Genomic DNA, 23573 nt, shown 5'->3' on the forward strand with positions numbered 1-23573 from the left:
GGAGGGCTGGAGCAGAGTCAGCAGACATACCTTCCCTGGTTACAAAGGACAATCCTAGTTACAGACACACACACACACACACACACACACACACACACACACAGAGAGAGAGAGAGAGAGAGAGAGACAGACAGACAGACAGACAGACAGACAGACAGACAGAGAGACCACCACCACCTCCACCACCACTTCTACCACCACCACCTCTCTCCCGTCAGCCCAGGCATGGAAAAAAAAAAGAACACTAAAATTCTGGCTTTGTCACATACAGACTTTACTGGGTAACTGGGAGATGTTATGCTATGCAGGTCACAGACCTGCGATCAAAACAAGTCATGACGGGAAACTGCTATCTGCGGAGCAGAACACCCATGCCAGGGTATCCCAAGAGCTCCACGGCAGACAAATCCCTCCTGGTGGGCAAAACCACACTGGAGAATGGTAGGTTAGGTCCTGTTAGGGATGCCAGCTGGGAGTTGGCCCGTGGTCATCCAAATTCCTACACACCCACTTCTCCTATGTCATCTATCCCCCAGAGTGGGTGCAAGGTGTGTGTGTGTGTGTGTGTGTGTGTGTGTGTGTGTGTGTGTGTGAAAGAGAGGTAGACAGCTCGTAGCCAAGGCACAGAGGAATGATGTAGAGGGAGAAGAGTCCAAGGATACAGTTGACTGGCTCTGCAGAGGACTGGGCCACGTGGCCTCTTCCCACCTACTGAAGCTTCCTTTGCTGTCAGTGAGGAGGGATTGAGGGGGCTTTTGGTCACAGGGTTCTGGGCATGAAGAGATGGGAGGGGTGAAGGCCTGCTGGTGAAAGGGAAGTAGAGTTGGAGTGGGGGCTATCTAGATCAGTTCTAGGCTCTGCGGAGACCCTCAATCTGGCAAGGCAGAGGGTTACTCTGGTCCTCAGCCTAGAACCATCTATGCCCTCCCACTCAGCCTGGGCAGATGGCCCTGCTCAGAACTAGGCAGTTGACAAGGGACATGGTAAGACGCAAGACAGGTCAGACCTGGTACTCCCAGCCTGCTCCTGTAGGTCTTACTACAAGGTAAGTGAGCTGGGGACCGCAGACACTGACAGAAGCAGACAATTGGGCGGTGCCACTTGGGGGCTCCTTACAGTGACTCTTGGACCCAGCCGGGCCCGTCTAATGCCTCTGGGAAGTTCAACTGAGCCAAGGAACAAAAAGGCTGCATTTTGTTAAAAAAACATGTGTTTCATAAAAAAACCAACCAGGAAAAAAACCTAGTTCCTAACGCAAAGAATATACTCCAACATTCTTTGCTCCAGGAGACACCATTTACTGGAAGGCATAGGGCTGTCCTGGGGCACAGCTCCTTCTCCTTAGCTGGTGGCTCCACTGGAGAAAAGCTAACAAGTTCAGATTCCGAGGGCAGAGAGGCCTTAGAGGAGGAGCATCAGTGCCTCACACCCCGTGGGTCAAGCTCTGGGAGATGCTATGACCACTTGGTTAACGGGTGCATGAAAGGGGCCATGGGCTAGCCAGGCCCTTCCTGGGAAAGGGAACGGAAGACCTGGGGTCCTGGAAGCCCTCCATGCCCTAGAGAGGCAAGGCAGGGCCTAAGTTTTCCTATTAGAATTGAAAGTACAAAGAGATGCTGAAGGGACTTGGGTTAGGACAGTTTGGACAACTGGGCTTTCCACTCTGATCATGCCTTGGGGCCTCAGCAGCCAAGTAGAGATTCCAGAGCGGCCTGTCACAGGTACTCCCGTTAGCCCAACCTAGGTTTGGTAAGACTTCCTTCCTGTACTGAGCTGGCAGAGACAGTGGATACATGTATGTAGAAGATGTCCCTTCCCTGGTGGACGTTGTCCTCTGATCTCATTTCACCTTAGAGGTCAGGCCCTTGTTGAGCAAGGCAAGCTCACACCAATTCTCTTCTTTACAATCAGCTGGGCTGGGATGATGCAGCTTGATTCCTATGATGCTCCCCAGTCTCCTTCTGTAGAGTCCTTGTTCATCCCATAGCCCAGGAGGAAAAGGAGCAGTGTGGTACTGGGACCAAGGGTGCAGGCTTCCACTTCCATTGGTAGTCCTTGTATTGCAGGTAGAATCCACACATTCACATACAGGCCTCTTCCCCGGGAGGGTGTGCAGCTGCAGGCGCAGTACAGGTTGGAAGGGGTAAGTTAAAAGAGACTGGGGGAGGTTTGGGCAAGTGTGTCATGGTCTTGGATATACTGCAAGATGTCCATTTCATCCATAGCTTGGATCTGTTGCTGCTTCTGTGGTCCAGGACCAGTTTCTGATGGACCCACAGAGGGGGGCACAGTTGGTTTCCTGGGCAGTGCTGGCTTCGCTGGAACTAGAGGCTTGGGCTTAGTCTGGGGCTTGGGTTTAGGTTCAGATCCTAGGTTCAGAATCTGGTCCAAGTCCTCTTCAACTCTAGGAAACCAAAGAGAGCAGTCCTGGAATATAACTATGTCCATGAAAGGAATAAGAGCCTGGAGCAACACCATCCTCACTTAGGCATGGGATAGCTCCCAGCTCGCCTCATGTCAAGGTATTGCTCACTGGACCATCCACCCAGCACTGAGAAGCTCAAGGGCAGGTCTTTCTGACCCTCCACCTCCACAGCAGCCAGGGTAGAGGCAGACCCTTGGTGGTGACTTCAGGCCTGCTGGTGTCTTCAGGGTACCCAGCCCTTTAGAAATAACTGTCTGCTGTCTGGTACAGACTCCTGACCTTCACTTAGCAGTTGAGAATCATTTGTACTCTCTCAAATCCTTACTTCCAGGAAGGATATATATGTGTCTATTTTATAGACAGGAGTTAGAGTCTGAGAGGCTGGGTGGCTCACTGAGAGGGCACTAGGTCGTAGTTGTGGTGAGTCACAACCTTGTTCTCTGACCTGGGAGGTGCACCATGAAGCTGAGTCAACTCCACCCAGAGAAGCAGTAAACACGGACGCTGAGCTGCTGCGGCACAGGGTCTGCTGGCTGAGGTATAGCTCTGTGAGTCACCCGGGTTCTAGAGAGCCTTGCGAGGCTGGAGTGGACTCAGCCAGGACTCATCAGGATTGGGTCATGTGAGTCTGGAGTAACGACTCAGCACCCAGGTGGTTCACAACTACCTGTAACTCCCGTCTAAGGGAGTCCAATCCCTCTTCTGACCTCTGAGAGCATGGTACACGTGGTGCAGAGACAGAAATGCAGGCAAAACAGTCATACACACAAAGTAATGTAATAAAAATATTCAAAAAGATTGGGTGATGGCACAGCCCTCAGATGGCCCACTGGCTGGCAGGACTGCGGCTTCAGTAGTGATTGGCAAGGAGGAGAGCATGCCTGGGTACTGAACAGCCAGTCAGACGGCCCACTGCTCACCTGTCCTTAGCCTGGGGGAACTCGTGTTGTAAGTTCCCAGAGGGGGAACGCCATCTCGAAACCAGATGTGCAACACAAACCTCCCTCGACCCACTCCACCCCGTGAGCCCACTCAGCGCTGTGATAGACACAGCAGGCCAGGCACTTCCGCACTCTTCAGTTTGTCTGATGCGCTCTCAAAATAGTGGGAGCAGATACAAACCCCGTTTGACTGCGGCTTGGATTCCATGAGGGTGACCCATAGGAGGCTGGCTTTCTAGAGGGTGATCGCCTTCTTGGGAACTCCTGCATAGAGGTCCCTTCTCCAGTTTCAGGGAGGGGCTGTCCCCTGTGCTGAGAGTTATCTCTACAGGTGCCCTTCAATCATGCCAGGCTAAGTGAGTTCAGCACAGCCGTGGAAAGCAGAGGACCTGGGAGGCCACTTGGCTTCTCCACGTTCTGGTTCCTCATCTCTAGGAAGGGAGGGGAGCATTAGGGTTGCACAGCAGATCTGAGAGGGTTGGCGTCTACTTCTTATCAGGCAGCGCCTCAGCAGGTGGCCTCTCTCTCAGTCTGCCCACCTATAAAGGAGGGGGTGGTTCATGCTCCTCTGACCTCACGGGGATCCTTGTAAGGACCAAATAAAACAACCCTAGAAGTGCTTTGCAAATCTAAGGGCATACTGCACACACTGACTTGGACTGACAGTCACGGAATGTTAAACAGAGCAGAGAGTAGCTATAGTAGAGCTCCCGCAGAGCACCCCGACTCCTGACCGGAAAGGATCTGGATAATGACAGGGACCCAGAAGCAGTCACTGATGGTTAGAGAAGATGGGGAAGGGTTCCTATGCAAAGGAGGAAGAAAGATGGCCCTGACATGACTTGGCAGGATCCTTTGCCAGAGAGCAAAGGCTGAGAACAAAAGGATTGAGAACAGTATGCTGGAGGCTGTCTGCCCTGGGCAGTGTGACCTTGCAGAGGAACAAGAGTACCCCAGTAAGGACTGAGGTGGGGGAGGGGACAGGAGTGGACAGAGGAGCATTTGGTCTGAACAATGTCCTGGTCCTACAAGGCCTGAAAGAGTCCCAAGTGAGCACAGAGCAGTGTGGAGAACTAACTGCCTGTCAGGAACCAGTGGCTTGGGAGCTCTGGGTTGCCCTGCCTGCTTTCTGGGGTGATCGTGACTTTCAGAGCCTGCTTATGGGGGGGCAGAGAAGTGAGCAAAAAGTCTAGGCACAGAGGGAGCGGGTGGGCCAGTTTCCAGAGAGAGCAGGCACGTAGGGAGATGTAGGGAGGTGTCCACAGGAAGGCTGCTCCTGCCAGTCTCTGGTGCAATGTGTTTCAGCTTTCTCCAGGCAGCCATTGTGTCTTGACTCACTGGGTCCCGAGTTGGCTTCCTTACGTCCTCGAGAGGACATCAAGGGTGCCCACAAGATGCTCAAAAGGGCAGAACTATATTCAGAGTTCTTTGGAAAGCCGGACAGCAGCTAAAGGCCTGAGACCTATTTTAAGCATAGCCACGACTCTCTGGAACAAATCACAGCAGGGTCTGCTAAGGTTGGGAGGGGTGCCCTGGGTGGCCAGCCACAGTACAGCCAGCATCGCCACGCTTAGCGTATGGATGGTTACACAGACCCCTCAGATCACGTCTAACTAACATGAGGTTCAGTTCCTCTCTCTTCCAGACCCAGGTGGTATGATGTCCTGAAGTGTTCTGTGCCCCGGAGCCGTAGCTCTCTCCTCCCTCCCAAGCCCCCACGAAGGGCAGAACTCAGCTACAGATCAACTTTGAGACCTGGGATACAGGTTTCTCGAACTCTGCTTGGTTCATTCACCAGCTCCGACATTGCAGCCTTGGGAGAACTGAAGCTTAGGTAAGTGGCTAAGAGAGCGAGGAGTGGAAGCCCCCCCCATCAAAGGGAGTCCAATGACTGCCTCAACAGGAACAAGGTAGGCACAAAGAATAATAAATTCTGGCTGCTGCTCTCAAGAAGCCAATTCTTCACCACCAGATGTCTGTTAATGGAGGCAGGGATGCAAAGCCCACATTCTCCGAGCCGTGATTCCCAGGGGGCTGTGCAAGACTGTGAGGCATAATGAAAAGGAAGGGTCCCAGGGACCAATAAGGCCATGAAATGCTGCGTGACAGTGTTTGCTTGTGCATAAGCCTGCTTAACGCGGATGTCAGCTGGCCACGGCATCCTGTGGAAATCGCCTTGAGACACCCACAGAACAGTGAATGTGGGATGGAGAGAAAAGTAAAGGTTTATGGTAGGTAGGGCTGCCCCCTCTAGCATATACCCAGTCACCAGACTACCCCATGCCTCAGTTTCCTCCCTAATGGGATAACTATGATCCTGGCTCCTCCCAGGCAGCAGGATGTCAGGAGCCTGCACACACGATGAACAATGAGCTAGTGAACAGATGCCAGGGGCCTCTGAGAGGTGTAAATACAAGACGCCATCAAGGTGACTCAGGCTTGGCAGGCACTTAGAGGGCTGTGTAATAGCCCGGGGCTGCTAACGAGGGGTACAGATGTCAGCCTCCAAGGACCACAGGCTTTGCGTTATCTACACTGCTCCTGGAAAGAGGCTGCTCGGCTTCATGCATATGACCAAGCACTCGCTGCTTTCTGGGGGCATGGATTGGGAGGTAAGGATACCACTGTGGAAGCACGGTGTAGCGCAAGAAGTCAGGGAGACCCCACAGCCTGAGGCAGGAAGTCAGGTCTCCCAGCCCTTCTTCTCCAAGGACTCAGGGCTTCCACTGGCGCTGAAAGGTGGTGACCGAGGTTGCCTTGGGCAAGTGATATTTCCTACACTGTTTTCTGTAAGTGCGGAGAACAGGTCTCATCGTAGGGGCCGTGTGAAGGGTGAATAAAATTACCTGTGGTGAGGCAAACCTCCTACAACTCTGAACACACAGCAAGCTCTAAGGAAACAGACAGTATTTCTTTCACATCTGACATCAACCTTCAGGTAATAAATTAACCCTGACGTTCCCTGCCCTCTGACAGGACCCTTCTGGAGGACTGGTCACTGTTCTCTCTGAACACGAAGGGTCAGTTTTATTTGTTCCCCAAGCCACTTATGCCCATTACACTTGCTCATGAATTAGATAGTTTAGTTATGCTATTCCCTGAAAGGAGCTATCAAAATGGACGTGTGAAAAGGAAAGGAAGGTAACTCTCTGGGGAACCAGTGGGGCTGCCCTGGTTGCTGACAGCAGCCTCCCCCAGCAAATCCTCGCTCCCTTTTAGCCACTCATGGCTGCAGGACTTGGCCAGGCCTGGATCCCTCGCTTGTGGGCTGAAGCTAGGAAACCACTCTCACACTTGGGTAAGAGCTACTGAAGTCTCTGGGGACCACAGTACCTGAACAGCTCCTCGGAGGTGTCCCTGGGTGTGGGACCTCCACTCTGGCGCGCAGTTGGCAGCAGTAAAGGGTCACCCAGGGAGACAGCGCCACCAAGGTCAGGGTCATCAAACAGCTTCAGGGCTGTGGGAAGAAGGAGCAGAGGGTAAAAAGAAGGGCTGGTCTATCCTCGGCTACCAGACAGCAGGCCTGCTAAGCCTCCTATTGCACCCAAGTGAGTGAGCAACAGAAGCAGAGAGGTGGGAGACCCCGTAGAACAGGAGGGTGAGGTTCTTTCGGCTCTGTAAGATGTGAGGTTCCAGTCCTCCAGGGCTGCTCACTGTTGGGGTAAGTGGCTCCTCAGGATATTGCACCAGACCCCCCTGCAAAGTTCCAGCAGGACTGGACCTCTGAGCTTGCCCACAGGTACAAATGAGCAGGTGCTGAGGGGCAGCCACCAGCCACAGATCTTGCTAAGGTCATGAATGGGGAACAGGGGCAACAGACACTAAGTGTTGATAGGATCACCTTGATAGGACCACCTTCGGTAAGCCCAGGTCTTCTCAACCTCTCCCACCTGAGCCGCTCATGGCAGTACTTTGGGAGTGTCAATCATGTCTCTACTTGAAAGCTTATCTTTCCCCAGTGGAGCTAGCTAGGACCCCTGGCCTTTTGGGGTCCACCACTGCACTCCCTCCCAGGATGCCTGCTGTCCTATGGAAACCCATGTTTCTGCTCAGCCCTGAAAATGATTTGTGGCTGTGCTACATTTTCGGGTGATGCTATCTATGTATCCCCAGCTCCCTGTGGACTCTGAGATTTAAGGTTAGGGATCCGAGCTTGACCTTCCCTTGGTGGATGCTCACCAGGCATGGGATGAATCAGAAAGTTACCATCGATTCTCTCCCTGTGGAGGAGAACCTGGGCAGGCATGAGCAAGGTTCAGAGAGACAGGTGGAGGAGTCCCAAAGCTACTGAGCCCTCCCTCTGAACCCCGCACCATGCCTTGCAGTAGAGTCTATGGGGGTGGCATGCAGTCATTCAAACTAAACATTGTACAGAATAGTATGCACACCCAAGGTGGGCCAGCATCCTCTTTCCATTAAACAGTTCCAGTGCCCATGTGGCTACAGAGGGTAACCAGGAAACTATGTCTTTAAGCAACCAAAAAAAAAAAAAAAAAGTCATTCTCTCCCTGTATAGGACATTCATGGTAAGTGGTAAGTGTATAATGCCAAAATGTTCCAGCCTGTGGGACACTGGTTCTAATTGGCCAGCATAAAATCTCTACATACCTAATCTGTATTCCATCTAAACAGGACAAAGATGAGAACCACTTGCTCTGGGACATAAGCAGTCAACACACTCTAGGCCAACAGCAGGAACAACAACAGTACTTACAGTCCTGTGTGGTCTCCAGAGGTCTCTGGGGGGACGCTTTATTGCCTGGGCTGAAGAGCCCTGCGTCAGGGTCCACCTCCTCATCAAAGATGGTGAGCCGAGGTGCAGGTTTAGGCCTCATGGCCACTTCTGGGTGTTTCTTGGGCTTCTTGGAGCTGGAAATGAAACAAAGGTAAGGAGTCTCATGAGAGCACAGGTGGCCCATTGGTCACCCGCAGGTTCCCAGCTCGGCTGGGACTGTCTGGATGCCAAGGGTCATAGAAGAGAGAATCAGGTGAGGACCACAGGAAGGTCTGGGACAGTCCAGCCAGAGCAGTCTTAGCAGGGGGAGCAACCTCAGTGATCCTCAAATCTCCAACTCACAGGTCCTCTTGACCCAAGTGGTCAAACAGACAAGAGGAGGGTGACAGACAGAAGATGGTGTGAGCATGTGCCAGGAACAAGCTTGGCTATAATTTGACAATAGAGTGGAGGGACGCGGAGAGCTTAAAGCAGACACAATCTATGCTCGGGTGGGATGGGCACTGGGAAGGGTAGGGAGAAGCAAGGGGCTATCTGGATTAGACACTGATGGTCAGAACAGTCCCTAACTCAGACGGTCTACTCAGGTGTCATGCTATCACGTGACCGCGGGCCTGATAACATGCTTCTCTTCTCAAGGTGAGGGTACCTGTGAGGTGCCTCCTGGGGCCTGAGCTCAGAAAGCTGCCCTTCTCAGGCACTTGGACACGGGGCAGATGTGGCCTGTGGCTCAAAGTTCAAGGCACAGGGCCAAGAAGAGGCCTGTTAGTGACTTTTCTTCTTTCCATAACAAAATTGAAGTGGGATTTTCCCCGCTGTATGCTGTGAATATGTTTTATTATCATCAGTTAATAAATAAAGAAGCTGCTTTGGCCCATGGCATGGCAGAATATAGCTAGATGGGAAAACTAAACGGAATACAGGGAAAAAGAATGCAGGGTCGGGTGTTTTCAGGGAAGCAAGATGTGAGGTAATGCCACGGACACGTGGTAATTCACAGACTAATAGAAATGGCTTAATTTAAGATTAAGAGCTACCTAGAAACATGCTTGCGCCATCAACCAAACAGTGGTGTCATTAATATGGTTTCTGTGTGATTATTCGGGTCTGGGTGGCCGGGAAACAAAAGCACAGTCTCCATCTACACAAAATACCTAACAACAACACAACACAACACAACACAACACAACACAAAACAACTCCAGGAAGGCAGGGATTATTTGGATTTATGGTTTGAGGGTACAGTCCACCATGGTGGCAAAATCAGGGTAACAGGAGTATGACCTGGCTGATCACACTGTAGTCATAGCCAGGAAGCCAAGAGAGATAAATGTCGGTGCTCAGCTTTGCCCCTTTTATAAAGTCTGGGACACCAGGCCATAGAATGATGCTGCCCATATTTAGGGTCCATTTTCTAACCTCAGTTAATCCAATCAAGAAAAATCCTTTATAGGTAAGCCCAGAGGCTTGTCTTCTAGTTAATTCTAGATCTTGTCAAGAGCCGACAATAGTAACCACCACCCGGCCTAAGGCTTTGTTTCCCACACATGCCCTCCCTGTAGTGCACCTGCTGCCCTTCTGGCCAACGCTGCGGGTCCCCAGGGCAGCCTACTCCTCTGTGAAGTTCCTCTGGCAGCAACCCAGCTTGGCTCTGCTACATCTGTTCACTAACTGATGAGTTCTTGCCCTGGGATGCTTGCAGCCGGAAACTGGGGGTCATCGGGAGGCTTCTGGGGTATGCCACGGTTTTAGTTCTTGATCCAGGTGGATAAGGCAACCTTCATGGAGCTAGATCACATGATCTGGGTTGCCTTGTGACACTGCCTCCACACCAGAAACTTGGTTTTATTTTAACAAGTTGACCTCATGCCTGGGGGCTGCTGCCCACATTAGCCGTTTTAAGATTCCTGCAAACAGCAAGGTTTTTTTTTTCCCTTCTTTCTTTTCTTTCCTTTTTTTTCTTTTTTACTGGAAACTGGGATTGCTTTCGCCTGAATGCCTGGCAGCCAGTTCCACTGCAGTGAGGTCATCTCTGAGCTCATGTTGGCAAACTGCACAGACGCTGGCCATTGCCAAAAATCGTAGCAGGTCTTTGGGTGCTGCAAGGCCAGGGACTCTGAGCTGACTATTTCCACCGTCTGGAGGTAGATATATGTGCTGGCAGGTTTTTATGCCAATTGGACACAAGGTAGGGTCATCTGGGAAGAAGGAATTTTAGTGGAGAAAATGCCTCCATCAAGTTGACTGGTAGGTCAATCCATCGGGCATCTTCTTAATTGAAGACTGACACGGGAGGGTTCAGCTCACTGTGGGAGGTACCACCGCGAGGCAGGTGGTCCTAGGTTGTATAAGAAAGCAGGATGAACAAGTCACAGAGAGTAAGCTTGAGTCTATGGCAGCAGTACACTCCTCTACAGCCTCCCCATCAGTTCCCGCCTCCAGGTGCCTGCCTTGAGTTCCTGCCCTGGTTTGTCTGGATGATGGATGGACCACAAGTTGTAAGATGAAATAAACCCTTCCCTCCCCAAGTTGATGTTGGTCATAGTGTCATTCTGCCTAACCAGGAACATATACTGCTCTAGGAGATGGTGAGGAGAGGAGGAGGGGAAAGCAGTTCCTCATGGAACTCTGCTCATAGACCATGGTCCGGCCTGAGGAACAAAGCGGCAGAAATGGCAGGCGAGGCCGGCATAAGGCCAGAGGTAGCTAGCTATATGACACCATTAAAAGATCTGTAACCTAAGGGATAGACGGATGGGGTCAATCACTTCATCTGGGATTTGAGTCGATGGAGCCCTGAGTGTTCCTCCAGTGCTTCCTTAGGCCAATACCTCCACCCAGCTGTCCACAGACACTCAGTTCGCCCTCAGCACTGACAGGAGGCAAAGCTTCTGACCCATACGAGATACATTCTCTTTTCATCACCAGGGACTGGGCAGGGTCGGCAGCCCCTGACTTCCTGGTAGACCCGTGCAGATCCCAAGGGCTACCTAAAGAGGCATCTCGCCCTGCGCCGGCTGTGTGAGGTAGGGAGGGACCCCTGCAGGCATGTGTAAGCATGTTCATGCTGGTGTGCAGACTCCGGTTCTCCTGCTGCGTGCCTGACAGGAGACAGATGCACAGCCGGGCCATGTTCCGAGGCAGGCATGTAGCATGCGCAGGGAGATGCGGCAGCTGCTGCTGACAGCTCCAGAGCTCTGCTAGGCCAAGAAGTGTCTCCCTCCCTGTGGCTCAGGCACTTCTGGTGACAGTGATTGACACATGGGAGCAGCCTCCCCTCTGGCCACCCAGAGGCCGTGTGGAGCCATTCCAGAGTCATCCACCTCCCACAGCAACCAGTGATGGGCACCAGCTGCCCTGGTCTGGCAAGCAAGGGAGTAGCAGAGAGGGTCTCCAGACATAGCCAGCCCGCCTGGGTCTGGACAGAAGGCTGGAGCCCACAGCCCAGACAGACCACCTTCAAAGCCAGGGCGATGACACAACCAAATATGGCAACATTTTTTTTTTTCAATGATGCGACTTTTCTGCTTTACCATAAAGAATTTTTCATATCTTCACCTTAAATTTGGCTGTTTGTTCCAACTGCAGAACAATCTTAGGGTGCCACCAAACAACCTTTTCTGTGTGTGCAGGTGCACGTGTGTGCATGCCCATGCATGTGAGCAGAGGCCCAAAGAGAAGTCCAGCTGTCACTTCCCTGGCTCTGTCCACGGTGGTTTTTGAATCAGGATCTCTAGCTGGCCCGGAGCTCAGCAAATAAGCCAGGCGAGCTGGCCAGTGAAGCCCAGGGATCTGCCTGTCTCCGCCACCCCACCCCCAGGATTATAAACATGTCCTTGCACTTCAGGCTTCTTTATGTGGGTTCTGGGATTATTTGAGCCATCTCCCCAGTCCAGTAAAGACTTTCTGAACTCCATCCCTGGCCTGCTTGACCTGCAGCAGCTCCGTATGGGGCTTCCATAGAGCAGCAACTGCCAGGAGAGGTATCTACCCTGAGGGTGGGCAGCCTCACGGAATAGACGAGAGTGTCAGGGAGGGACTGGGTAGAAGATGAGCAGGGGTCAGCAGCTGTGACAGGCGGAGGCCTCAGGAAGTGCAGGGAGGGGTGAGACAACTTGGCACACCTGGGTCAGTAGCACTGTCTTTGAGCCCATTTTCTTTATTTGGTAAATGGGAATTAGTAGGGAGATCTGCGGAAACTCTCTGTAGTCTGTATGCAGCTAGCACCGGACAGGGCCAGGGGTTTAATGCTGTTTCGTGATGTTTGGCTTATGAACTTAACAAGGACATAGGCTTGGGGTGAAGAATCACCCCGGAGAGCCCTCACTGCTATGGAGCCCAATGTCATCCTCACAAAAGCAACAGCCTAACTCTCCAGGTTTCCCAGAGACAACCCCTATCCCAGGGACCAGTACCTCGGCAGTGAGTCCCTCTTCTTACATTATGGGTGACACCATTTCATTTTCTCTGTCTCGTCCCCACCATGGACCACCAGGATACCAAGTGGTGTCGCCCGCAGGGGACCATCCTTTGCCCTGCTCACGCTGCAGTTATTCCGAGAGACAGAACATGCACAAGAAGACAAGGGCCGCTTCACACAGATACTCTGACCAGAGCCTGCAGCCAACAGCCCAGGAAGCCGAACCAGCAAACAGCCTCCACGACAGCCAGTCCCCAGTGGCCAAGCGTGATCAATACCTGCCAGGCTGTCTAACTGTCACCTTCACTTCCAATTTAGTGGGACCAGTCACAGAAAACAAGTCAAACACACACCCTTAATGGATTCCCTAAGACCTAGGACATCTTGCTTTTATATGCCCATGCTGACAGACCCCAGTGACAATCCAACCCTGCCAGCCCTTCTGTCTAATGAGAGGCTTCTCATGTCCTGCCTGGCAAATGCAGGTGCTGGTGATCAGATCCACCCTGGCTACTGCAGAATGAACAAGCAGTCTTTGTTTCCTCTTATCTGAGGAGTCTCCTCCTCCTCCGTCCCCATCAGCATCCCGCACTGTTCTAGCCACTGGCATGACTGAGGAAGTGGGCTGCCACCGTTGAAGACTGTCCGTCACCTGCGTCATTCAAGCAGATAAAAACAGAGAAGTCAGCCAGGCAGTGCTGGTGCATGATGCTAGTTCCAGCACTTGGGAGGCAGAGGCAGGAAGACAGAGCTCTGAGTTCGAGGCCAGCCTGGTCTACAGAGCGAGTTCCAGGACAACCAGGGCCGCACACAGAAACCATGACTCAAAAAATAAGCAAGCAACCAAGCAAACAAAAACCTGGAGAAGTCCAGACCTGGCATAGGTAGAGGTCTCAGCTGGATATGAAGAGTCCTAAAACACCCTCCACCCAGCCGCCGCAACCCATCAGGTCACAGAAGCTCCTACTCTCAGGATGCCCTGGTTTCCTACAAACGTTCCTCAACTCTATTACCCTGAACACCGAGTCCAACCTCCTACCGGACATGGACTACCATGCTATGGATGGCTGATGTTGGGGGCAGCCTTGAATAGAAGGATGGTAGACACGGCCCCTCACATGACTCGATCCGGAAGGGATCAGGTGAGCCTTTGCTCCAGCAAGAGCTCAGCCTAGCACACTCTTTCTCCACAGGGGCAGAGCTGTGGGAGGCAAGCCCACCACCTCCAGGTGTACAGGTGCTCCTGACAGGAGGTACAAGCCGGGCCTGCACATAAACTATCACCTGGTGCTGAGATTTGCATAACAAAAAGAGGTAGGCACACAGCCTTCCACAGTTCCAAGACACACAGGCCTTGGGAAGAAGACAAACTAGTTGCCACATTTTACAAATAACTTTCCTTTCTTCCTTTTGACTCTTGGGCCTAGACTTTTAGGGGCTTTGGCGGGAAAGGTGAAAGCTGCCTGAAGGCTAGAGAGTCTTCCCTCCACACCACTGGAGGCCCCTTGACGGCTAGAGAGCCTTCCCTCCACACCACTGGAGGCCCCTTTGCTCCTGAAACCCTAATTGTTTCGCAACTGAAGAAGTCACAGCTCGGAGTTCAGCAAACTGCCTGTGGCCAGCTTCAAAGGTAGGATTTGAATGCTGAACCCTATTTTGGGGGTGATCATACATCTTGGAGTTCCAGCTTTCAAACTGTGTGCTTATAAGAGGCCCCAACCTTTTCCAAAGCTATCTAGGGTCACTTTAGGGGACAAAGATCTAGTTCCCGTGTCTCTTTGAATGAAGGCAATTCTAGTCGGGTCTGTTTTTTACATTCTGAGTCTGTGTGAAGTTTTTCTCTTGAAAAGCAGCCTTTGCTACTGAAATAGAAAGGGTAAAAACCACTGTGCTAGCCACGGTCCCTGGAGTCCCTGGACTGAGGCTGGGCCAGGAGCAGGAAGGACCGGCATGGAAATACAGTAGTGAGGACAGCTGTGCCCCTGGGCTGAAAGTTCTGACTCTGCCCTCCTCACTACTTCGGGGTGAGCTAGGCCTGGAACCATGGAGGTACTACTGGAGGGGGGGGTCTCCACTGCTCTCAGAGAACCTGTTTAGTGGGGGGTAGGCAGCAGAGGGAGTCAAGAGGAGCAGGAGGATTAGGAAGAGAGGCATTATGGAGGGGGGTACCCCACCCCTCTGCACTGTGTAGGAGCACCTCTCAGACTTCGGCATACGTTGGTGCCTGGGCTGCTGCAGAGTGAGTGACCATGACTCACAGAAGAGGGCTCACTGACAAGGGCTCCATGCAAGGGCCCAGGGCGCCTGGGAAACTGTATCCCCACCTGGCTCCAGGCAGAAACACAGGTCCTAACTGTGCTCTGATGTAAAGGCTTAGCCAACAGAGGCCTGGGCCTCCTGGCTCAATCCCCAAGTTCGTGCTATTTGTTTAGCAAGAGGCACCCAAGGAAGGACATTCCAGGGTTACTGGAGGGCAGCAAGACTGAAACTACCCCATCCCCCCAGCTCCTGCCATGGATTCTATATGCTGGGTGAGGAAATCCAGAAGCAGGGGTTCATTCTTCAGACATTAAAAAATGGAAAGGTCATCCCAGAGCAGAAATTTGATTCAAATACAAAAAGTCAAGAATTATTTTCATACTCAACACAAGCAGTTACTTCACAGAAAACAAAGCAAAATCTATGGAAAAATAATGATAAAACAGTCTCCAAGGAAAAAAAGGTCTTCACTTGAGTCCTGGGCCCTCCCTTTTGATGGTCTGAGAGGCCAGCCTCACAGACAGGCAGGGGCAGGAGCCAGCTGTGTCCTCTGTCACTAGGAAGCAAGCTGGAAAAGAAGTGGCAGGCAGAGTGGTGCTTTGATGGGCCGGATGACAGAGAAGAGAGGCCTAACAGGGTCACTGTGTGGGCCCCATGGAGCCTTTCTCAGCCAGAGCCCCCAGCAGAACCTTCAGGGACCTGGCTCTGACGCCATTACTTAGATGAACAGTTCAACGGAATGAGGACTCTTTACCCAGGAGTTCCTCGAGTTACTCCTCCTTCAAGCAAAAGCCGGGACCTGATGGTGCCACACTTCCAGTGCCTGGGCCTGAGGGGCCGGCTCAGAGTCTGAGGGAAATAAAGCATTGGTCTAGAGAGAGCCCTAGCAAAGCTGCGGAAAACACCCAACTGCAGAATCGCAGATCTGAAACAATCCCACTGTTAAGGAGATGAGAAGGTCAGAAATACCTGTTCTGGGGAAAGGGCTTTTACCTTTTGCCTCCGTTTCCAATTTTCCAATCTCTCCCAATGACCAGGGTTTTGTTTGTTTGTTTGTTTGTTTTAGAGTGAGGATGAAATATGTCTCTAGCGCAAGGCACAGTTTTCTCAGAGCCACAAAGACGCTAAAATAGAGTTAAATACGAAAAGTATGCATGACAGAGAAAGGCCTGGGACAGAATGTTAATTGGAAAAGCAGAGTGAGAACCAGTATGTACACTATGCTAGAGTCCAGAGGGCTCGGGCCAGAGTCAGGGGAAAAAAAACTCAGAAAAGACAAGGAGTGATGCTGTCTGAATGAGCTAGGGTGTGGGCTTTTCTCTGCTTTCCAACAGTGTACCAAGGCTGACTTTCCCTAGTCGGAGGCTGGTTAGAGAGACAAAGAAAAGCCAGGCCAGTCAGGCTCCCGCTTTGTGCCAATCTCTCCCACCCCAGCAGACAGTCCTGAAATGGAGCCTGAGCGCCTCCCTGTGGCCACAGCAGGGAGCGCCTGAGGTTGAGCACAAGGAAGGCTGCTCCAGAAACGTCCTGAGAGCTGGGGATCTGAGCTTGGGAGCCAGGCGTGCTGTGTGTGCAGAGGAGCAAAGGAACTCAGACTATAGGCCTCTAGTGGGCAGCCCTTCTGTCCAGGAGTGGGAAACTCGACTCTTCAAGTCACTGCTGTGTCATATACGAAGTGCACTGGTTACTAACTTACTTATTTACTTCATCCATCCATCTGTCCATCCATCCACCCACCTATCCTTCCTTCCATCTGTCCATCATCCACCCACCCATCCATCCATCCATCCATCCATCCATCCATCCATCCATCCATCCATGTCAACTTGACACAAACTAGAGTTACTTGAGAAGAGGGACCTCAGTTGAGACAATGCCTCTATCAGATTGCCCTCGGGGATGCATATAGTGCATTTTCTTGAATAATGTCGGATGTGGGAGAGCCCCGTCCTCAGGGGGCAGTCCCCCTTTGGGAGGTGGGCCTGGGATGTAGAAGACAGCAAACTGAGCAAGCCCGGCAGATGCAGCATCCCTTCATGGCCTCTGTTGCAGCTCCTGTCTCGCTTCCCTCAGTGACTGGGACCTGGGAGTTGAAGCCAAGGAAACCTTGTCCTTTCTTCCCCGAGTTGCTTTTGGGCATGGTCTTTATCACAGAAGTAGAAACCAAACTAGAACACCAGGCTTTGGCCAAGTCCCTGCTCTGAGGAGTCTTGACTTCTCCATGCGTAAAAACCCTCCCTAGCTCTGCAACATTGCCAAAAGATGATCACTAGTGCTTCACCCCCTCGTTCTGCCATCTGGGGCTGTTTGGATGAGCTCAAGACACCTGACTCTGGACTCCAGTGTCCACCACAGAAAACAAAGTCAGCCTCACAGGGATCTGTCTCCTACGGGTGCCAGCAATAGTCCCAGAAAGCAGTTTCGAATGTTCTGGATCTTTTCACAAATGAAGGAGCCATCGGCACAGAGTGCGCTTAGCGAGGTTTCCTACGTTCTCAAGCCTCGCTAGGTCTCATATGAAGCACATACACGTGTGTCCTAATTTACCACACACTGACTGCAGGTCACAGCCAATTTCAGAAGTGCTGTCTCACAGGTACCACGAGCTCCTCCATGCAAACGCCAATTAGCTCAGTTCCTGGCACTGAGAAAGCTCGCGAGAAACCTCGCTTATTATTCCTGACAGAGCCGATAATACCAACGGGTGTCACATGGGACCTTAAGAGAAAATCTGGCAGGAAGGGGAGTCCTCCAGGTGCTGCTTTCCCAGAATCCAGCGGCCCTTACCCCCCAAGGGCACAGAGCTCCCTCCAGGTGGTCCCAGGCTCGCTGTTGCCCGCCTAACACCCGCCCCTCAACTCTGCCAATAGACTAAGAAATTCAAGGCAGCACTTGCCAACCCCAAGAGCATTTTCCTACCCAAAAAAGGAGCCACTTTGCTAACTATGTTGTTCAGCCAAAGGCTGGTGCAGCCTCAGAAGTCCATTTCAGCTTGGCACGGCTCCTGGTTACTTAGAACGGCAGATGGCGTGAGTTCAGACAATGCCCCATTCTTAACAAAATAAAGCCCAGGCAGGGTCCAAGGTCTGGGTGAGGCCTCTAAGAAGTGGGTATTATAGAGTTCTCCCCATGTCACCCTGGTATCCTTACTGCCTGTCCCTTGTGGACCAGACCCCTCCTCCTCACAATATACACACTGGCTGGAGACTACTGGGGACCTCTGCCCAATGTGACGCCTCATCTCCTCTGTGGTGGGCTCACAACCTTGCAGTCCATGTTCCACATGTCACACTTGGGGAGGACAGTCCATGCCGAAAGGGTGGTATGCTGGGGACCTCATCTTGTATGTCACCACACTGAACATGCCTTTGTCTAATACTTCAGGGGCTCTAGTTTCAGGCACCCTCCCCTGTCTGTATCCTGAGGATGGCATAGGAATTCCCAAGACCCATCTGTCACAGCGTGAAGGGTGCCCCGGGCCGTGGTCTAAACTGCTGGAGCGGACCTTATGATGACAGCTAACGCGAACACCTACGCATGCATCCTAGATAATCTCCCCCAGTGCTCCACGCAGTAGGTACTGTTGAGAGCCCATTTTTACTGAGGAAAACTGGAGAAAGAGGCAGATAGCCAGGGAGCCTTGGCGACTGAAGGATGGAGCTGGAATTCAGGCCCCAGCGGCAAGTGCTCAAACTCAGTGCCAAGGCAGCGCCATTCTTCACCTTGGGCTGTTGTTTGCAAAGGAAGGAACAGCTGAGACGCAGCATGCGAAGCACATAGCGTTATGCTCAGCACAGAAAATATTAGTCTATTAGCTGCTCTTCGCTTGAGCCAAGAAGGGGAAAGAGTATTCTGGGATGGCTGAGTAGCTGGTTTCCATTAGGGAAGCCATTGTGTTCTCAGCCCACATCCACTGGAGGTGGGGGCTGTGGCAAGAGATGTCTGGCTGTGCATCTCCTCCTCCAGCCTGTGCCCTGACCCCATTTCCAGCACAGAGTGGTCCTTGTAGCCAGGGCTCAGGAGCGACTCACTGATTGGCTGGACGCATCAGAGAGGCGTGAAGCAAAAGGGGTGCCTAGCTGGTTTGCCTCTCCGTCTCCTATGGACCATGTGTGTGCATGTCAAGGGGACCTTGTCTAGTCACTGTCACAGGTGACTTACAACCACAGAGTCATAGGTGTCCAACAGTCCTGGAGGAGCTGAAGGAAACCCTGCCTTACAGACGGAGAAGCACACTCAGGGGCAAACAAGTCACATTGGCACTCATCAGCGAGGAGAACCCAGGACCCAGTGCCAGATTGCTGGGTCCAGCAGGCTGTACTACTGAGCTACCATGGGGCTTTCTGCGTAGTTAGTCACAAATGGGGGACCTGACGAGGGATGGTAGGTGTAACCCTTAGGTGGAGCAGCGTGAACTCTCTTGAGCACACCAGATCAAAGTCCTATGGCCCAGGTCTCTTTGAGCCCAGGACCTGGGAAGCAGTGGAGACCTACCGCATGATGCCCAGGGGGTCGAGCGCCTCTTCCTCCTCCTCTTCCTCCAAGGACTTCTCCACATCCTTGTTACTCAGGCCCAGTGTGGGCGGCTGCATGTCATCCTGCTGCTCAAAGAAATCAAAAGCCTCATCGCTGTCCCCTGGCTGGCTGGCCGCGTCACCCAGGACGGAGGGATCTCTAGTGGCAAGGCCCGCAGCCCCTGCAGACCTGGTTCCTACGGGAGAGGAAAAGAGAAGCCTGACGCCCACTTTCAAGGAGATATCTCCACACCCACCTTCTGAAGCCAGGTTCTGACGGCTTCCTGAAACTTCCTGGGACCCCAATTCCGAGAGTCTGGGAGAGGGCCAGGCTCTGTGCTACCCCCTCAGCGATGCTGGCACCAGGGGAGGCTGGTGCGGCCTAGCCGTGGGGATGTCAGAATAGGCTGAAGGTAGGAGTCAGAATTTCTGTGGCCCAGTGTTGTGTGAACTTTGCCCAGGGAGACATGGACCACTCTCTGTTCATCCCAGATAGAGGACCACCTGCAGAACAAAGGGAAGAGTCCACCCATGTCTAGCTTGATGTGCTCAGTTTAACTGGGGTTACTTACAGGAGCGTCTTATAAACAGCTATACCATGTTAAAAAGGGGGGGGGAGAGGACTCCTTCCTTCCTAACAGCTTGTCTATCTGTCCATCCCTACATCTATCCTGTCCATCCATCCACCCCTCCCTTCCTTCCTCCCTCCATTTACCCTGTCTATCCATCCACTTGCCCACCCATCCATATATCAGTCCATACATCCTATCTGTCCGTCCGTCCGTCCATCCACCCATCCATCCATCCACTTACCTATCAGTCAGTCAGTCTGTCCCTCCATCTGTCTTATCTGTCACCTGGGGAGAGGTGGAGCCTTCGGAGTGCCTCCAACATCCAGGAGGGAAAAAAGTAAACAGACCCATCTTTTGTGCTTCACATACAGGGTAGTGATCACAGCTGCTAAGACTCCGAGAGAGCAGCAGCTGTGCCGTGCCAGAGGACAGCATGCCACAAAACTCAGACTCAGCTCTACCACAGAAAAGCCAGGCCGGTGCCCAGCAAACCCGCTGGTGAAGCACACCAGCCAGTGTACAATGAGGCTTGGGCGGGACTGTCTCTTTCTCAATGCTTTGCTATAGTAAGTCCCCGCCAGGGACTCTGCTGACCTAACCATAGGCAGACAACTCCAGGAGCTGCGTGATCAGACTTCTACCTGAACGAGTGCGGTGAGCATGTGGGAGATTCCAGAACAAACCGCGACCATCCCAGGACAACTGGGCTGACATCAGTTCTCAAAGCATGAGAGGCAGGAGTTTGTGGTAAGTTCAGTTCAGAAAGGGGAAGCAAGCCCCCAGAAACAGAGGCTTGGCGTCACTGCAGCATCTGCACACGCAGTATCGGTGAGCATATCTGTCTGTGAAAGCTGGGAATAAACAGATAGTGCCCCCTCCCTGCCCCATGGACAGTTTGAGAAGCGTAGGTTTGGACTGTTTGTTCGTTTCCACACAAGCAGTGACTGGGTAGCCACTTTTTGAAACCTACTTAAAAAAAAAAATCACTCAGCCAGGCAGTGGTGGCTCATGCCTTTAATCCCAGCACTGAGGAGGCAGAGGCAGGTGGATCTCTGTGATTTCGAGGCCAGTCTGGTCTATGTAATGAGTTTCAAGACAACAGGACTACATAGTTAAGCTCTGTCTTAAACGAACAAACATCACTCAGTAGTTAAAAATCCTAAAAAGGGTTCTTCTTTCACATTTGGCTTATGGGAATTACGTCCCATAGAACTGTAGATCTGGAGATCCATGAGATCAGAAAAGAGCAAAGTTAAAAGACTGTCGGGAAAAGGGAGGTGGTGAGGAGAAAGAGATAGGCACCATACGTAGGTGTGGCCTGGCCCCATCATCCAGGGATGAAGGGCAGATGCTCACTCAGGGGGATGTAAGTAGACAGGAGTGCAGTATTAAAATACCACCCCCTGGATAACAGGCTCTGTTTGAAGCATCTCGTGTGTGTTAGTTCACACACCCCCAATCTCCAGTAAATTACTTCTTTTATTGAGAACACTGATGAAAGAGGGAATGGGGAGGAGGGCATCCTAATACTATAAATACAAGTTTGAGGTCCTTGGAGTTGGCTATAGGAGTGCCAGGTCACACCCATACTCTCTATGTGGGGTATGGGCTGATTGTGATATCCACAAGGGACCCAGTCAGCAGGTTGGATGGGGAGGCACAGTGTTCTCTGGATGCCAGGTTTGATTGGCAGAAGGCAGAGGGATGTGTACATGCAAGTGTCTAAGTGAAGGGAGATATATAAGGCCATGGCGAAGTCCCTCTATGAATACCTGCTGGCATCCAGTGGTTAGTTCCTTGAGGGCTGGGGCTCCTGCTTACCATCCAGCCCAGGAGGTCACTGAGGCCCAAGAGCTTTGCTAAAGCTTGCAGGCCATGGAGGGTGGCAATGGGCCGCCCACTAGGTCACAGTGGTGTGTGTGGGGGGGGTTTTGGGCTGCAGAGACCTCAGGGACACGGGACAAAGCCTCAGGTACCTAGGAATTCTAGCAGCTCTGGGCTGCCGGCCAACTGGGCATCCTTGGAGACACAGCGCAGAATTTCATCAAACATGGCTCTCCTTTCCCGAATGTCAGACTCCCCAACAAACAGGACCTTCCTAGGCAGCGGGGGCAAGCTGGCTGCTGGGTAATGATTGCTCAGTTTCTGGTAAAACTCCTCGATCTCGCTGTATTTTTTGGAGACCTGGAATGAGAGGAGTATGTGGTTTTCTGAGAAAAGAGCCAAGGGTAAGAAACTTCCTCACCCTGACCAGATATGTGCCTGGAGCAGGCCCGCCTATGCCCTACTGAGCTATGCGGCTGTTGCCCCCCAGCCTCACTCTCTGGTCCCCAGGGAGGTCTAAAGTCCCAAAGGAAGGATGCAGGAGTGGAGAGGCCTACGGTACTGCTTCAGGTTTTGTGTACAGCCCTTTACAGGGACCTATGTGTCCTGCAAATGACCATGGACTACACCTATTCTGTTCTATCTGAACAGGCCCAGAGCGAGTTCGGCACCTGGCAGGGGAAGGGTCATCTTGCGACAGCACATCTTGATCATCCTCTGACTTGAACTGGCCTTCTGGTGGGGCCTGTCCAGACATGGGGCAGAGCCGAGAACTGCCAAGCAGGAGTCCCTGAGGCATGGGTGTTCCTTGAGTCTCCAAAGGCAGCACCTGGCTTACTGCAGATCACAGGCTAACCGACGCAGTCGGTTATAACCACCTTCACCCCCTCCCACAGCTTAGCGATCGCTGCTTTTTCAAATACTCTTGTTATATGCACTTACTGACACAGAACTCTCTAGCTGGCTCTGAGCTTCATGCAGGGAGTAGCCACAGCCCTGTGGGCTTGTGCTGGGATCTGTACAATCCATATGAGCTCGGACAAAAGTCACGTGCCTTATGCCCTGGCCTTTACCAACGCCCTGGGTTTCCTCAGTCCCGGACTCGTTGGTGCTTCCCTGGAGGCTAGACCCATCTCCACAGGACGTATGTGGCACCGTTGAGGAAGGAGACATGGAGACCCGCACCCCCAGACCTGGCGGTACCGTCGTAAGTATGTACACTGGTGCGTGACTGGACTGAGGGTGGTCCCATCACTGAGACTCTGGAAGGGTGTGGCCCACAGCTCGTTAACCAGCATACCACCCCATATCAAGCCAACCAGGAGCTGGCTGTGCAAAGATGGTGGCAATGAGGGAGCTTCAGAACCCTCCAAACGGGGAGTCCCCTGGGATAGGAAGCTGTTGCCTATATTTCCTAACTGGCTCTGGAACTTTTCCAGGAAGAACTCTCGAGGAAAGAGGAAAGAGGATCCCCAGGGCACCAGCTTCTCAGTTTCCCACCTGAATTCCTGAGTTCTGAGGCTCTGGCAGTGGCAGCCAAGCCACAGTGGGGAGTGAGCACCCCCTGCTGGCCTAACTGCTCCCTGCAGGCTCTGGCTACAGACCCACAAAACAGGCAGTGTGAGCTGTAAGTCCCAGGGGCTCTGGCACCGTCCACGGCTCCCTCACCCACTCGTGTTCTAGGCAGAACATCAAGCAGCTGCCAGCAAATGTGACAAGAGCGACAGGGAGCTAAAGCATGAACACCAAAATACCCGGTGACTGTGTGTGGCAAGCATTGCGGAGCACTGGATCCACACCGGACCGACAGCAATGCTATCGCACGGTCCTCTGGTAAGTGTACACTGACTGCGCAATCAGGGTTCACGGGCACAGTCATACTT

At 52.4% G+C, this 23573-nt stretch overlaps 1 protein-coding gene across 1 annotated transcript in view; it reads right to left on the minus strand.

Moving 5' to 3' along the window:
* Positions 1 to 250: 250 nt before the first annotated feature.
* Positions 251 to 23573, minus strand: part of Hs1bp3 (HCLS1 binding protein 3) — a 30158-nt gene continuing 6835 nt past the window's right edge. The window contains exons 3-7 of the mRNA XM_087907252.1: positions 21843 to 22050; positions 19275 to 19491; positions 8081 to 8235; positions 6700 to 6823; positions 251 to 2404 (exon numbers count right to left, since the gene is read on the minus strand). Of these exons, the coding sequence (XP_087763378.1) occupies positions 2149 to 2404; positions 6700 to 6823; positions 8081 to 8235; positions 19275 to 19491; positions 21843 to 22050 (960 nt within the window). The 3' untranslated portion in view covers positions 251 to 2148. The remainder of the gene's footprint in view (positions 2405 to 6699; positions 6824 to 8080; positions 8236 to 19274; positions 19492 to 21842; positions 22051 to 23573) is intronic.

Source organism: Myodes glareolus, chromosome 6, assembly GCF_982192425.1.
Source record: "Myodes glareolus chromosome 6, mMyoGla1.1, whole genome shotgun sequence".
In the NCBI taxonomy this organism is placed as follows: Eukaryota; Metazoa; Chordata; class Mammalia; order Rodentia; family Cricetidae; genus Myodes; species Myodes glareolus.